Genomic DNA, 13,612 nt, shown 5'->3' with positions numbered 1-13,612 from the left:
ACAGAAACTCTGGACCTTCGACATTCGACCTCAAGAAGAAGACTGAAGAATCTCCCTTGTGGCCAAGGAGTGACCACCCTGGGCAACCAGGAACCATCCAGCGACCGCTGCTTGCTTTGCGACTGATCCTACGAGGGACGACTGCAGAGACTGACCAGCGCCGTGACTTCCAGACACCTCTGAACCAGATCCACATCGACAGCAAAGCTGAGACCCGTGGAGGCGACGAGGGACGTGGGACCGGCGACTTGGGAAAAGTGGCTAGTAACTGAGTAGCACGACTTCCGAGGCTTCCTTGAGTCTGTGCTTGGGGAATTGAGAAGCCCCAATCCCGAGCACCATCTGCAAAGAAGATCAGCTCCCCACACTTCACGTGTTCTGCGTGGGGCCCTTCTGCACCTGAGTTGCTCGACGTGTTGTCCGGTTGCTGGCCCGTTGGCTAGTAACCTCTGCAACGACGAACGTTTGATTTTATCTTGCTGGTCCGGCTCCTCCAGACTGGCACACGCTCCTCTGTGAAAGAGAAGCACCCCAGACCTTCCTGGTCTGCACCAGAAGCAAGTCCTCCATTCTGCGTGGGTTCCGCTTGCCAAGGCTTGTTGGGTCCTAGCTCGACATCGACGCCGCCGACAGCAAGAGCCTTCGTGGGACAGCCCACCTCCTCGTCCTGGTCGTCCTCGACGCCTCCTGGTACCCGTGGCTGCTGCGACAAGCTTCACCTCTTCACCTGCATCTTCACGACATCGCCTGGTTCCTTCCTGGCTCCTGGCTGGTGACCTAGACTCTGTCCCTTCTGCTTGCAGGTTCCTTCCTTCTTGATCCCATCCTTGGGATCCACCGGACACTCTTCACTGACTGCCTGTCAGCAACTTTCCTTCAGGCATCCATAGGAGTCAACGACGAAACCCGACGCAAGTTCACACCTATGCACCCTCAGCCCGTGGGCTAGGTAACTTGAGTACTCCGATGCTCACAGGGGTATTGACTATCCTAGGGTCTAGTTTCCAAGTCTCGACTTCCTAGTTACTCCAGAAGTGTCCTAAAACTGTTAATTTCTAATAACTATTATTTCTATCGACTTTTACGCATTACGTGTGAGTGTTTCCACTCTGCACCTGAATCCCGTGGGCCGCCCACTTCCTAACCTTTGGTAGTATAGTGTAGCCCCAGCGATTCCCTAGGCCTATGCCTATCCTGTGTTCGTGACAGTGGTTCTTATACCACTTACTTAGTATATGGTTTGCGTGTCCCCTAGGGCCTAACTGTATTACTTACCTGTGTGACTTAATGTATGCTTAAATAAGACTGTGTTGTACTTACCTCTAATCTCATAAAGAGTGCTGAGGGTATTTTGACTAGAATAAATACATTCTATTTTTTATATACATCTGTTGTGGTGTCCTTTCATTTAGTATTCAAGGGATTACAAATGGTATAACAGCTGGCTTCACATGCCATACAGAGTTTAGCCTAAGACTGCTCTTGTCCATGCTACCACTAGGATAGCTGGTGTCTATAAGGTTGACTTTACAACCAATCACCATAAGGGTTGTTTGGACTGATACAAGGTGTACACTAGAATTAGTGACATCATATATCAGGCCAACTTCTCACATTGGTGAGCAGCGGTTGGGATCTGAGCTTGCTGTTGTTAATACCATTGTAATCTTGAGATACTAAATTGAAAGATCACACAGATATTGTTAGGTACATATAACATAGATTATAAATACTTAAGCCCTACTGGACTTAGTTGTTGTAGGTTGAAGGGCCTAGCACACCCTGACTACAACTACTAGAGAGGTTTAGTAGATACAACTAGTGTTGGTAGGTGCACACACCACACCCTCACTAGAATCATGTCCCATTAATGGAGATCACACTGATACTCCCTCAGGAGAGGAGAATCCTAGACAGATTCCCTCTAGATATGATGCATTCACTTTCCAGGAGATGAGACAACTGTGTACCTCCAGGAGATTAAAACAGTGTTCCAACCCTACCCTTAGACAGCTAGTGGAGCTTCTGGAGGCCTATGATGCTGAAAGAGCTGCCAAGTATGGTGCCATGGCTGTAGATAAGGGCCTCCCCTCCACAGAAGAGACCCCTGACTTAACTGATACAGATGAGTCAGAAGAGACTTCAGAGGAAGAGGGAAGTAGCAAGACCCCAGTCAGAAGACTTAGTCAGGCTAACTTAAGCCTACATGGGAGCTTGCATGGGAGCTTCCCTTACAGGCCCCCAAGTAATCTTAAAAAGAGAGATAGAAGGGGTAAATCTCCCTCAGGGGACTCTCTCCACTCCTATCACTCAAGAAGCTCCAATGCTTCATCCCACAGGGGGATGACTTCCCCCCAGAGGAGAGAGCATAAGGCCAGGATGACAGAAGCTAATCTTAGGATTGAGAGGGAAGAAATTGCCCTTGCCAAAGAGAAACTTGCCCTGGCCAGAGAGAGAAAATTGTGTGGGTTAGAACCCACTGGTGGCAGCAACATTCCTAGAGATAGGGATAGGTCTTATGACCATAGAAACCTAAGCAAGATAGTCCCCCCATATCAGAATGGGGATGACATCCACAAGTGGATGACTGCTTTGGAGAGGGCCTGCAAAGTACAGCTTGTACCCCAGAGTCAGTGGGCAGCTATCTTGTGGCTCTCCTTTTCTGACAAAGGTAGAGACAAGCTCCTCACAGTTAGTGATGAGGATGCTAACAATTACAAAGTCCTGAAGAGTGCTCTGATAGATGGGTTTGGCTTAACCACTGAGCAATATAGGTTGTTGTTCAGAGACACCCAGAAGACACAGACACAGGACTGGTCTGATTTTGTGGATTGTGCCACTAAGGCTTTGGAGGGTTGGTTAACTGGCAGCAAGGTGCAGGACTATACAGGATTGTACAAATTGAATATGAGGGAGCAGATCCTTAGTAATTGTCAGAACCAGCTTCTCCATCAACACCTGGTAGACTCAGATTTGACCTCTCCCCAAGAATTGGGAAAGAGGGCAGATAAATGGGTCAGGACCAGGATTAGGCCTAAAAATCAGGGTGGTGACCAAAAGAAAGATACCACCAAGCCTCAAGAGAAGGGTGGGGATAAACCAAAAGAGAAATCTTCCTCAGGCCCCCAAAACTCCACACAGGGTGGTGGGTCCCAAGCTCCCTCCTCTACCACAGTTAAAAAGCCTTACTGCCATGAATGTAAAATTCCTGGGCATTGGAAAACTGACAGCAGTTGCCCAAAGGCTAAAAACAAAACTGTTCCTCTAATTACTCCTGTCACACCACCTATTACTTTCAGCAGTAATCCCACAGGTGGTGGGAGTGCCCCCAAAAATTTGGTTGGGTTTTCTTGGGGAACACAGGGGGACCCTGGCTTAGCCAAGTCCCCTACAGCAGCTACTCTTGTCTGTGATGGTGGCATGGGGTTTGACAACTTCACTGCCTGTCCCAACCCTTTGGGTAGGTACAGACAGGAGCCCTACATCAATGGTAGAAAAGCTGAGGCCTACAGAGACACTGGAGCTAGCATCACTATGGTGGCCCATAGGCTAGTTCCCTCTGAGCAGCTTTTGCATGGTTTCTCATACCAGGTAACTAACATTGATGGCAAACAGAATAGTCATCCCATGGCAGAGGTATGTCTCAGCTGGGGAGGTGTCATTGGCCCTAAAAGGGTGGCAGTGTCCCCAACCTTGCCTGTAGACTGCTTACTGGGGAATGACTTAGAACTCTCAGCTTGGGCTGGAGTTGAACAAGACACCCATTCTAAAATGGTAGGCCTTTCACAAAAGGGTAGTGGGGTTGTGCCAGCCACAACCCCTGTCCAAGTAGATTTCCTCCCTGAAAAGGTTGGAAGGGCAGTGGTAGCCACAGCCCAGACAAAGACAGACTTCCCTGTAGAGATTGGCAGAGCTGTGACAGTCACAGCTCAAACCCAAACTGAGTGCCTCCCTGAAATGGTTGGCAGGACTGTAATGGTCTCAGTCCATACTCAGACTGACACAGGTGTAGTGAAGCCTGAAACTATGGATCACTCCACACAAACAGAGAGTAGTGGGGAGGAAGAAAAGTCTCCCTCTCCCCAGACATTAGGAAAAGGTCAGCCTCCTCAGGGATCTGACCTCACCCCTTGTGAAGGAACTGCCCCAGAGGTAGCCAGGCCTAGCCTGGCAGAGCCTCTGATGCCAGTGGACCCTTCCAAGGTGGGACCCAGTCTGGTGCAGGTAGCCTGCCTCTCTCTACCCTGCCTCAGTCAGCCCAGGGCTGCAGAGGTCAGGGAGGCCAGTGGACCCCAAGAGGGCCCCTGCCCACAAGAACCCCCCCATCAAAAGATGGTTAAAAACATTCCTGAGGGATCTCCTTTACAGGTAGTTAGGGACGTCCCCCAGAGGGATTCTGTTGGGCACAGGCAAACATGGGACCTTAGGGCCCCAAACCTGACCTGTCCCTCCAGTAAGCCCACAAAAGGGACCCAGCCTCCAGCTTTAGGTAGCCAGAGGCTGACCCTGAGAGCACAGTGCAACTCAGTTAAAGAAAGAAAAGCATCCATGGTGGAGGATGATTGGAGGAAGCTGAGGCCTCACTTTGAGGACACTCACTTCAGTACTCCATCTCAACACCAGCCTTTTACTTTGCAAAGACACACCAAAGGTAGAGATTCCCTATGGTGGAGACCCTATGATACCTTTAGGGTGAGCGATTGCTTAGTGGACCATGAGACAGGGGGTAACCATGCCAGTGCTGGTTCTTCCTTATATGGCCACTTAGGCAATATAGGCTTACCTTGTCAAGGACAGCCTTATCTCCTTTTGTTTGGGGGGGGTTGTGTAGGAAGGTGAATATCTGACTATGGTTACCCCCAACTTTTTGCCTAGTTTCTAGCTGGTTTTTCGACTTAGTTGGCCTGAGATACTGCCATTCAGGGTCTCAGGCTGTCTGCTCTCTCTCTAAAATGGACTCCATGTACCCTAGGTACATACCCAATTGGTAAGGATCACCTTATTGGACCCTGTACAGTGTATCCTCGGTACCCAGGGCATAGGTGTACCCTAGGCCTACCAGGGGCTGCAGCATGTATTATGCCACCCCTGGCCTGGCCTACCATTATGACACAACTGGCTGATCACTCAGCTGGGGCAAGGTCGTGTAATCACCCCTTGCTTAGGTGTAGTATTCCTATACCTACCTTATATATAGACACATGTGTACCTATCAGCCACTCCTATGGCAGGCCTTAACAATCCTGGAGGCAGAGTGCTTGGTAACATGTGAGATGGTGCTCTAGCATGAGCTGAGCCTGTCTGCAGCTTTCGGAACCATGTCCTTATAGCTGTTCTATGATATAGCCTACCATATACTCTTAAAGTACCTTATAATCTTAAACGGTTATGGTAACTATGGTTTGGCTTTATCAAAACATGCCGTGTAAGGTGTCTAACACTTGGAATAATACAAGTTCTATTCTTCTGCCCTGCCTATAACGCAATACGTAGATCCTGGCTGGTGCCACTGTGTAGAAATTTGGGCCTAAAACAATGTGCCCAAGCCTGTAGGATCTTAAGATATGACACCTCACCCCCCATTGTGTTTTCTGTCTCTCGTTTTTTATATGGCATGTGGCGGAGGAGGTCTGTCCTGATTAATTGTTCTTAATACTGATGAATTGAATTGTTTACTATGTCTTTCTTGATAACTCTTGTTTAATAACTTCTTACTCTAGGTGCTTAATTATTTATGTATTTTATTTTGTACGTACATATTTTATCTGTGCTTTTATGGTCTTCGACCGAAATAAAGTTATCAATTGAATGAATAATACCCCCATGCCATTTCTGGTTATGAGGATATTATTCCTCCCTTCTAGAGGGAGAGACATGTTAAAATCCTACTTTGCTGTTTAACTCTCACCAAAGCCTCAGCATCACAAAATGGATGCTGCTGCCACAGACACGAGTCTGACCTCCTGAAGCTGGGAGCCCTCTCAGCCAGGGAGGCCTGGACAATAGGATTACTGCTTGGGGAGGTGCTAGCACCTCCCCAGACAGGCTTTAGTGTATTGGGGCAGGCAGCGCTGAAAGGAATGAGACATGCCTGGGGCACACAAGGTGTCCCATGCATAGTCCAGTTCAAACCGGTGCTGGGGCACTCCAGCCCCAGCTCTGTCTTGAAACTGGACAAAGGAAAGGGGGTGTAGCCACTCCCCTTCCTGGTCCCACCCATAGGAGGAACCTTGCAGGTAGCCCAGCCCACTAGCCCAGTATATCAGTAGGTAGCTGATCCCTGCAGAGATTAGATTATCCTGAATCTGCAACTTGAACAGAAACTCTGGACCTTCGACATTCGACCTCAGGAAGAAGACTGAAGAATCTCCCTTGTGGCCAAGGAGTGACCACCCTGGGCAACCAGGCACCATCCAGCGACCACTGCTTGCTTTGCGACTGATCCTACGAGGGACGACTGCAGAGACTGACCGGCGCCGTGACTTCCAGACACCTCTGAACCAGATCCACATCGACAGCAAAGCTGAGACCCGTGGAGGCGACGAGGGACGTGGGACCGGCGACTTGGGAAAAGTGGCTAGTAACTGACTAGCGTGACTTCCGAGGCTTCCTTGAGGCTGTGCTTGGGGAATTGAGAAGCCCCAATCCCGAGCACCATCTGCAAAGAAGATCAGCTCCCCACACTTCACGTGTTCTGCGTGGGCCCTTCTGCACCTGAGTTGCTCGACGTGTTGTCCGGTTGCTGGCCCGTTGGCTAGTAACCTCTGCAACGTCGAACCTTTGATTTTATCTTGCTGGTCCGGCTCCTCCAGACTGGCACATGCTCCTCTGTGAAAGAGAAGCACCCCAGACCTTCCTGGACTGCACCAGAAGCAAGTCCTCCATTCTGCGTGGGTTCCGCTTGCCAAGGCTTGTTGGGTCCTAGCTCGACATCGACGCCGCCGACAGCAAGCTCCTTCATGGGACAGATCACCTCCTGGTCCTGGTCGTCCTCGACGCCTCCTGGTACCCGTGGCTGCTGCGACAAGCTTCACCTCTTCACCTGCATCTTCACGACATCGCCTGGTTCCTTCCTGGTTCCTTCCTGGCTCCTGGCTGGTGACCTAGACTCTGTCCCTTCTGCTTGCAGGTTCCTTCCTTCTTGATCCCATCCTTGGGATCCACCGGACACTCTTCACTGACTGCCTGTCAGCAACTTTCCTTCAGGCATCCATAGGAGTCAATGACGAAACCCGACGCAAGTTCACACCTATGCACCCGCAGCCCGTGGGCTAGGTAACTTGAATACTCCGGTGCTCACAGGGGTATTGACTATCCTAGGGTCTAGTTTCCAAGTCTCGACTTCCTAGTTACCCCAGAAGTGTCCTAAAACTGTTAATTTCTAATAACTACTATTTCTATCGACTTTTACGCATTACGCGTGAGTGATTCCACTCTGCACCTGAATCCCGTGGGCCGCCCACTTCCTAACCTTTGGTAGTATAGTGTAGCCCCAGCGATTCCCTAGGCCTAGGCCTATCCTGTGTTCATGACAGTGGTTCTTATACCACTTACTTAGTAAATGGTTTGCGTGGTCCCTAGGGCCTAACTGTATTACTTACCTGTGTGATTTAATGTATGCTTAAATAAGACTGTGTTGTACTTACCTCTAATCTCATAAAGAGTGCTGAGGGTATTTTGCTTAGAATAAATACATTCTATTTTTTATATACATCTGTTGTGGTGTCCTTTCATTGAGTATTCAAGGGATTACAAATGGTATAATAGCTGGCTTCACATGCCATACAGAGTTTAGCCTAAGACTGCTCTTGTCCATGCTACCACTAGGATAGCTGGTCTATAAGGTTGACTTTACAACCAATCACCATAAGGGTTGTTTGGACTGATACAAGGTGTACACTAGAATTAGTGACATCATATATCAGGCCAACTTCTCACAGCGTCTACCTATTGGATGACCCCTGTGTTTGCAAATTATGTGTATGCTCCTTGCTGCACATTCTGATAAGCGAGTGGCTGCAGAAGTGTGCAATTTAGTTCTAGGTGACACTAGAGTTTTTGTGTTCTGTTTTGGTAAAGTCTGAATAGCTCCTGGTTTGATCCATGGTCACTGAGGCTTAAAATGTGGTGCCTTAAGATCGAAGGTAGTTTCTGCACTAACACATTGAGTGTATGCTATTGGTAAGTAAATGGGATGACCATTTCATGAACGAGCTGTTACTTCTGCTGATCTTTCATTATCAGTTAAAGATACATATATATGATTAAAAGTTTCCTTTATCCTCACGAGACATTGAAGTTGCTACCTTGAGGTTTTAAACCATAGCTGTATTGCATTCAACCTGACATGACTATAGAGATAGTGGGGCATAGAGAGGTTTTTAATGAGCAAGCTGCTACTTTGGCGTATCAGTCAGTACCCTTTAAAGGTGCACTTACCTGAGTTTAGGGCTTATTTTTAATAGTGGGTATATATGGCGAAGTATTGGTCAAATTAATGGCCCTTTTTGTACAAACTGAAAAGCGCTTGGCTGTGTTTTTTGTTATAACTGGAAGTTTCACTCGATATTTTAATTTCCTAATTTTGTTTATTTAGTAACCTTCAAAGACGGGATTATCTTGTATCCTATCACAACCAGAATTTCACAAGATGCTTGTGTCTGGCATGGCAGAATTCTGCAAAGAATTATCATCTGGATTGTCCAAGACAATTGCGGCCAGATTGCTTTTTAGTTCCCCACACACGCAGCTCCCTCTCAACCAAAGTCTTCCCTAAAGGAACAGGTTCAGTGACAGTAAAAGACTCAATATTAGGGTGGTTCGATTGAAAAGAATTAGATCCCTTCAGATTGATTTTAACATTTCAGGTAAGGAACACCATTTCTCCGGTATAGGTGAACAACTATAAGGTCATCTAGTGTATGTGGTTTCTTCTTTGTTAAAATCTTTTATGGTATTTAGTGAGGCTAATTTCTGATCAGTGCCCACAACATAGTGAGCCAAGGATTGAAAAGCCAATTTGTATTTTTAGTTTATCAGACTGTTTGGAGAGAGCACAACTAGTTGCGTCCTTCGACGAACATTGTCTTCTCTGAAGGCTCCTATCAATGTAGTTTAAAGAAATGGTTTGACTATACACACGTCTACCAGTGAAAATGAGTTGACTACGTTGATCGGAGAGGGTAGTAAACTGTATTACGACTTTTAAATCTGGGCTGACACCAGTTGTAGAGGGCAAAGAAGATACTTTGATAACATTGCTTAATGTAAGAAATATTCTCACAGGCTTTGCCTTAGAAGGGTCAACGATAAATTTGGGATAGTTAGAGGTCTTCAGGAAATATAGTCTCTTATTGGTGTATAAATTAAAAACTAGAAGTACTTACTGTAAAACCAGGCGCAGCAATGTTTAAAATTAAGGCAGAGGGGATGCTTCTCACACAGCAAGTGTGTGTGTGTGGCCACTTACCTTTAAGGACCTGCCCTTCTTCCAAGAAAGGAGTCCGGGGTTGTGTGATTACTATAGAAATTATTGTAATTCAACCCGCACCAAAGTAAACAGAAAGACCTTGTGCAAGACTGTGACATGCTCAGTACTTTGCATGCTGTCGTTGTGGTGGGGGAGGGGTGGGGGGTGCTTGCCTTCCATTTACAACTGGCACCATCAAATGGGATGTAGCATTAACAGCAAGTCCCACCCGACAGATCAGCGAGATGTTCTTCACAGCATGCTCTCCATAAGACGCATGCAAACTTTGGGTCCTTTGGTTATAGCTGCAGGTCTATTGCGGACTAAATAGTCTGCCAGCTAAGTAGAGTACAAGGTGCTTGATAAATGTTCCAAAGAGCTGCCATGTCTGTAAAAGGCATGGTTGAAAAGTGTTTTCTTTCACACACTTCTATGCATGTGTTTCAGTTTTACATTCTTCTTTGAGATGCTTGTTGTTTTGGTGCACCGTGAGATGTAGACCTTAGTCCTGCTTTTGAATCTGTGCACCGTCTATCACTCCTCTTTCATTTTCAGTCCAGGTATTGTTTTAAATATAATAGAGATGAGTGCTGGTGAATTAGTCAGGTTTGCAGAATATAGGTTAGAAAAACTTTGTAAACACCCTAATTTACCTATGGATGCCGGAGTATAGAAGAGTAAACTACCAAACAACCTTCGCTACATATGAGGACAAAATATTGAATGTATTACTATTCATTGTCGTCACAGGGGTGCGGTGGAACTCGTAGTATACATTTCATATTTCAAATGGGTATTCATTTATTTGAATTAAAGAGTTTATGCATTACTTGTCCATAAGATAATATTCCTGTTCAAAATGAAGTGTCTTTGTACGACTCATTATACCTTTTACAATGGATTTGTTAAAACAAAAATTGAAATGATAGTTTCAAATAATCGCTGAATTTAATTGATTTGAATCTAATGCAGCAGGCAAGGAAAGTTGAATGCCCTTTTTATTTGTAATAATTGCATTTTGACTTGTCTTTTTAGGTACAAGGGCAGCAACAGAGTATTCAAATGGAATGTATGACATTGGGTCACCTGTTCCATCAGAGTATTTGAGCACTTTATCAATATTGCAACTCGTGGAAGAACTTAAGATTGCTTTGGAAATGGTGGAGAGTCCAAATGAAAAGGAGGTCTTGCGACACCAAGTCCCCGAAGCCACAGTAGACTGTTTAATTGAATGGCTGGATATTAAACTGGTAAGTTTGTACAGGCGTTTAACTAAACATACCTGTGCTCAGAAGTGCCAATGCATTTTATTTTTCCTCTGTCTTGGAGCGTTTAAGTATTAATTAGTCATTTTTCATTACATTTAAAGATATACAATGTGATCTTTCAGACCTGTGTGTAGTTATTTGGGTTTGTGAAATCGCTTGTTAAGGCCGTGGGCTCAAGGCACACAGCTTTCCAGAGAATGCCATAGTAAAATAAGCGAACCAAGCAAACAACTAGGTCATCAAACTAGACGTCTTTGTGAAGTCTTTGTATGTTTGTAGTACACCTAGGGGAGACCTTAGAGTGGGTGGATACAAATTAGAAAGTGTTGTTTCAGGTCCCTTTTAAATGTCGGGAATTTGAAACTGAAAGCTAAATATTACGTTGATATCCTTAGCTTCATTCACAGGATCAGCTCAAGTAAAGCAAACAGTGCACAAGACGATTGGCGGCCTCAATTGAACCACTAGTTTGTATCCACAACAGGAGAGGATGCATTAAATTGTGTGCCATATACTAGAGCCCATTGCTTTGTCTATTAGAAATAAAACCACATTATGAAAAGCTCCGATCTTCCTATTAAAATGATAATTTCGACTTTTGTATATATGCTTGTGAATTAAAGGAAACATTTAATAATTAATGTATTTGGTTCATGTATACATGGTTCTGTAATTGTGTGTATATTCTTTGAGGTTCGAATCATAGACCTTGCTTAGGTAGGAGTCCCCAGCTTCCAATGGTGTCGGTGCAGAGAAGTCAAAGGTTTAAGACCCGCTATCCTAAAGACCAATTAATGTCATTAAGTCACTGTTCTTGTTTATACTGTAGGGAACACTGAAGGCCTGTGACGTTGCAAAGTATTGTTGAGGCTGATTTAGAGTGTCTGTATCCCTGTTGAAAGTGAGAACAACAGATCAAAGGGTTGTGCCAGCTTCTTTGTCCTTTATGTTATTTTATAGATTATCCCCAGTGGTCTTCGATGGCAGAAAAGGTGGCTGAATTTTACATCACACTTTTATGATGGTTCTGATTCTTACAAGAGCAGCTTTTTGTGCTGGGGTCCATTGGAGTTAAATGTATTTGCCCAGGTGGCTGTGCCTATAAATGATTGCAGCCCCATCAAAGAAGTATGTAATACTTTGTATTTGCGACAAGAGATTAAGTTAGATATTTTAGAACTGGGGCGTTTGAGGAGTGGAGATTTTATGTCTAAATATTAGTGCACTTGGGTTAGAGCTTGTATCAGACGTATGGGAGTGGTGAGGTGGGGGGGTGCTTAATTTACATGCTTTATTCTTTTAAAATGTATGTTTTACAGACAAGTGTCTAAACATTAACTAATTCAGTTACATTAATTTTAATTAAGCCATGAGAAGAGGATTTCTATGAGTGTTACAGTGTATATGGTTATTTCCCAGAGAATTCAGTCATGTTGCAGCGTTTTTGTTTTGTCTGCATTATTTGCATAGAATTGGGATATATTGAGCTTATTTATTGGCATTTCTTGGATAGTTTTTAGCACTATTCTGCCTCGCTCATTTTACCAATTGGTGTGTCCGTACTATTAAAGCAAAATCAATAAATCAATCAATCAGAGTACTTGCAAAGCGCGCTACTTACCCGTGAGGGTCTCAAGGCGCTAGGGGGGCGCTACTGCTCGAATAGCCAGGTCTTGAGGAGTCTTCTGAAGGCGAGTAGGTCTTGGGTCTGCCGTGGGTGGGTGGGGAGGGTGTTCCAGGTCTTGGCGGCGAGGTAGGAGAAGGCTCTGCCGCCCGAGGTTGTTCGTTGGATGCGGGGGACAGCGGCGAGGGCGAGGTTGGCGGAGCGGAGCTGGCGGGTGACAGGCACAAAATACAGGAAGCAAGTTATACAAATGCAGGGAGACTACACCAGCGGGGCAAGGCAGACAGCGGGGGCGAACTCACGGCGGAGTGGCAGTGGCAGCAAAGGAGGCGCAGACACTCAGGTGGAGCTGTGCGGCAGCAGGCGAGTGACCTGGCCTGCAAGCAGGGTCAGGGGTCACTACTGCTGTCGCGCAGCGGCCACCACTTAAGGCAGGGAGGGAGGAGCAGCTGGGAGGCGGGAGCGGGGCAGCGAATGGGCATCGAGGGGAGCGGGGCCGCAGGGGAGCAGCGGCGGGAAACGGGCAGAGGGGATAAACAGAAGAGGAGAAGGGGGAACGGGCTGAAGCAGGGGCAACGGAACCCTACAGAGGCGCAACAATAGAGAATACAGGCACAAAATACAGGAAGCAAGTTATACAAATGCAGGGAGACTAGACCAGCGGGGCAAGGTAGACATCGGGGGCGAACTCACGGCGGAGTGGCAGTGTCAGCAAAGGAGGCGCAGGCGCTCAGGTGGAGCTGTCCATGCATAATTGTGTAGAAGCTGAGTCTGCTGTTCAGGTATGCTGGTCCGGCGTTGTGGACAGCTTTGTGTGCGTGGATGTGGAGCTTGAAGGTGATCCTCTTGTCGACTGGGAGCCAGTGTAGGTTTCTCAGGTGGGGAGTGATGTGGCTGTGGACGTTGACGATCAGTCGGGCGGAGGCGTTTTGGATGCGTTGTAGTCTTCGTAGGAGTGTGGCTGGGATTTCTGCGTAGAGTGCGTTGCCATAGTCCAGTCTGCTGCTGATGAGGGCCTGTGTCACCGTTCTTCTTGTTTCGGTCGGGATCCACTTGTAGATCCTGCGAAGCATGCGGAGGGTGTTGTAGCAGGAGGAGGAGACGGCGTTGACCTGTTTGGACATGGAGAGGGAGGAGTCAAGGATGAATCCTAGGTTGCGTGCATGGTCGGTGGGTGTCAGTGCCGGTGCTGTACCCAGTGAGGCCGGCCACCAGGAGTCGTCCCAGGCTGAGGGGGTGGGTCCGAAGATG

At 46.7% G+C, this 13,612-nt stretch overlaps 1 protein-coding gene across 7 annotated transcripts in view; it reads left to right on the top strand.

The window, feature by feature from the left end:
• PPFIBP2 (PPFIB scaffold protein 2) overlaps nucleotides 1-13,612 on the top strand; it is a 1,154,531-nt gene that overhangs the window by 505,474 nt on the left and 635,445 nt on the right. For all 7 annotated transcript variants that reach the window (XM_085648219.1, XM_085648223.1, XM_085648222.1 and 4 more), the window contains one exon: nucleotides 10,505-10,719. In XM_085648219.1, coding sequence (XP_085504345.1) covers nucleotides 10,505-10,719 — 215 coding nt within the window. The remainder of the gene's footprint in view (nucleotides 1-10,504; nucleotides 10,720-13,612) is intronic.

This window comes from Triturus cristatus, chromosome 3_2 (genome assembly GCF_964204655.1).
Source record: "Triturus cristatus chromosome 3_2, aTriCri1.1, whole genome shotgun sequence".
Lineage (NCBI taxonomy): Eukaryota > Metazoa > Chordata > Amphibia > Caudata > Salamandridae > Triturus > Triturus cristatus.
This window is presented reverse-complemented; position numbering and strand designations above follow the sequence as displayed.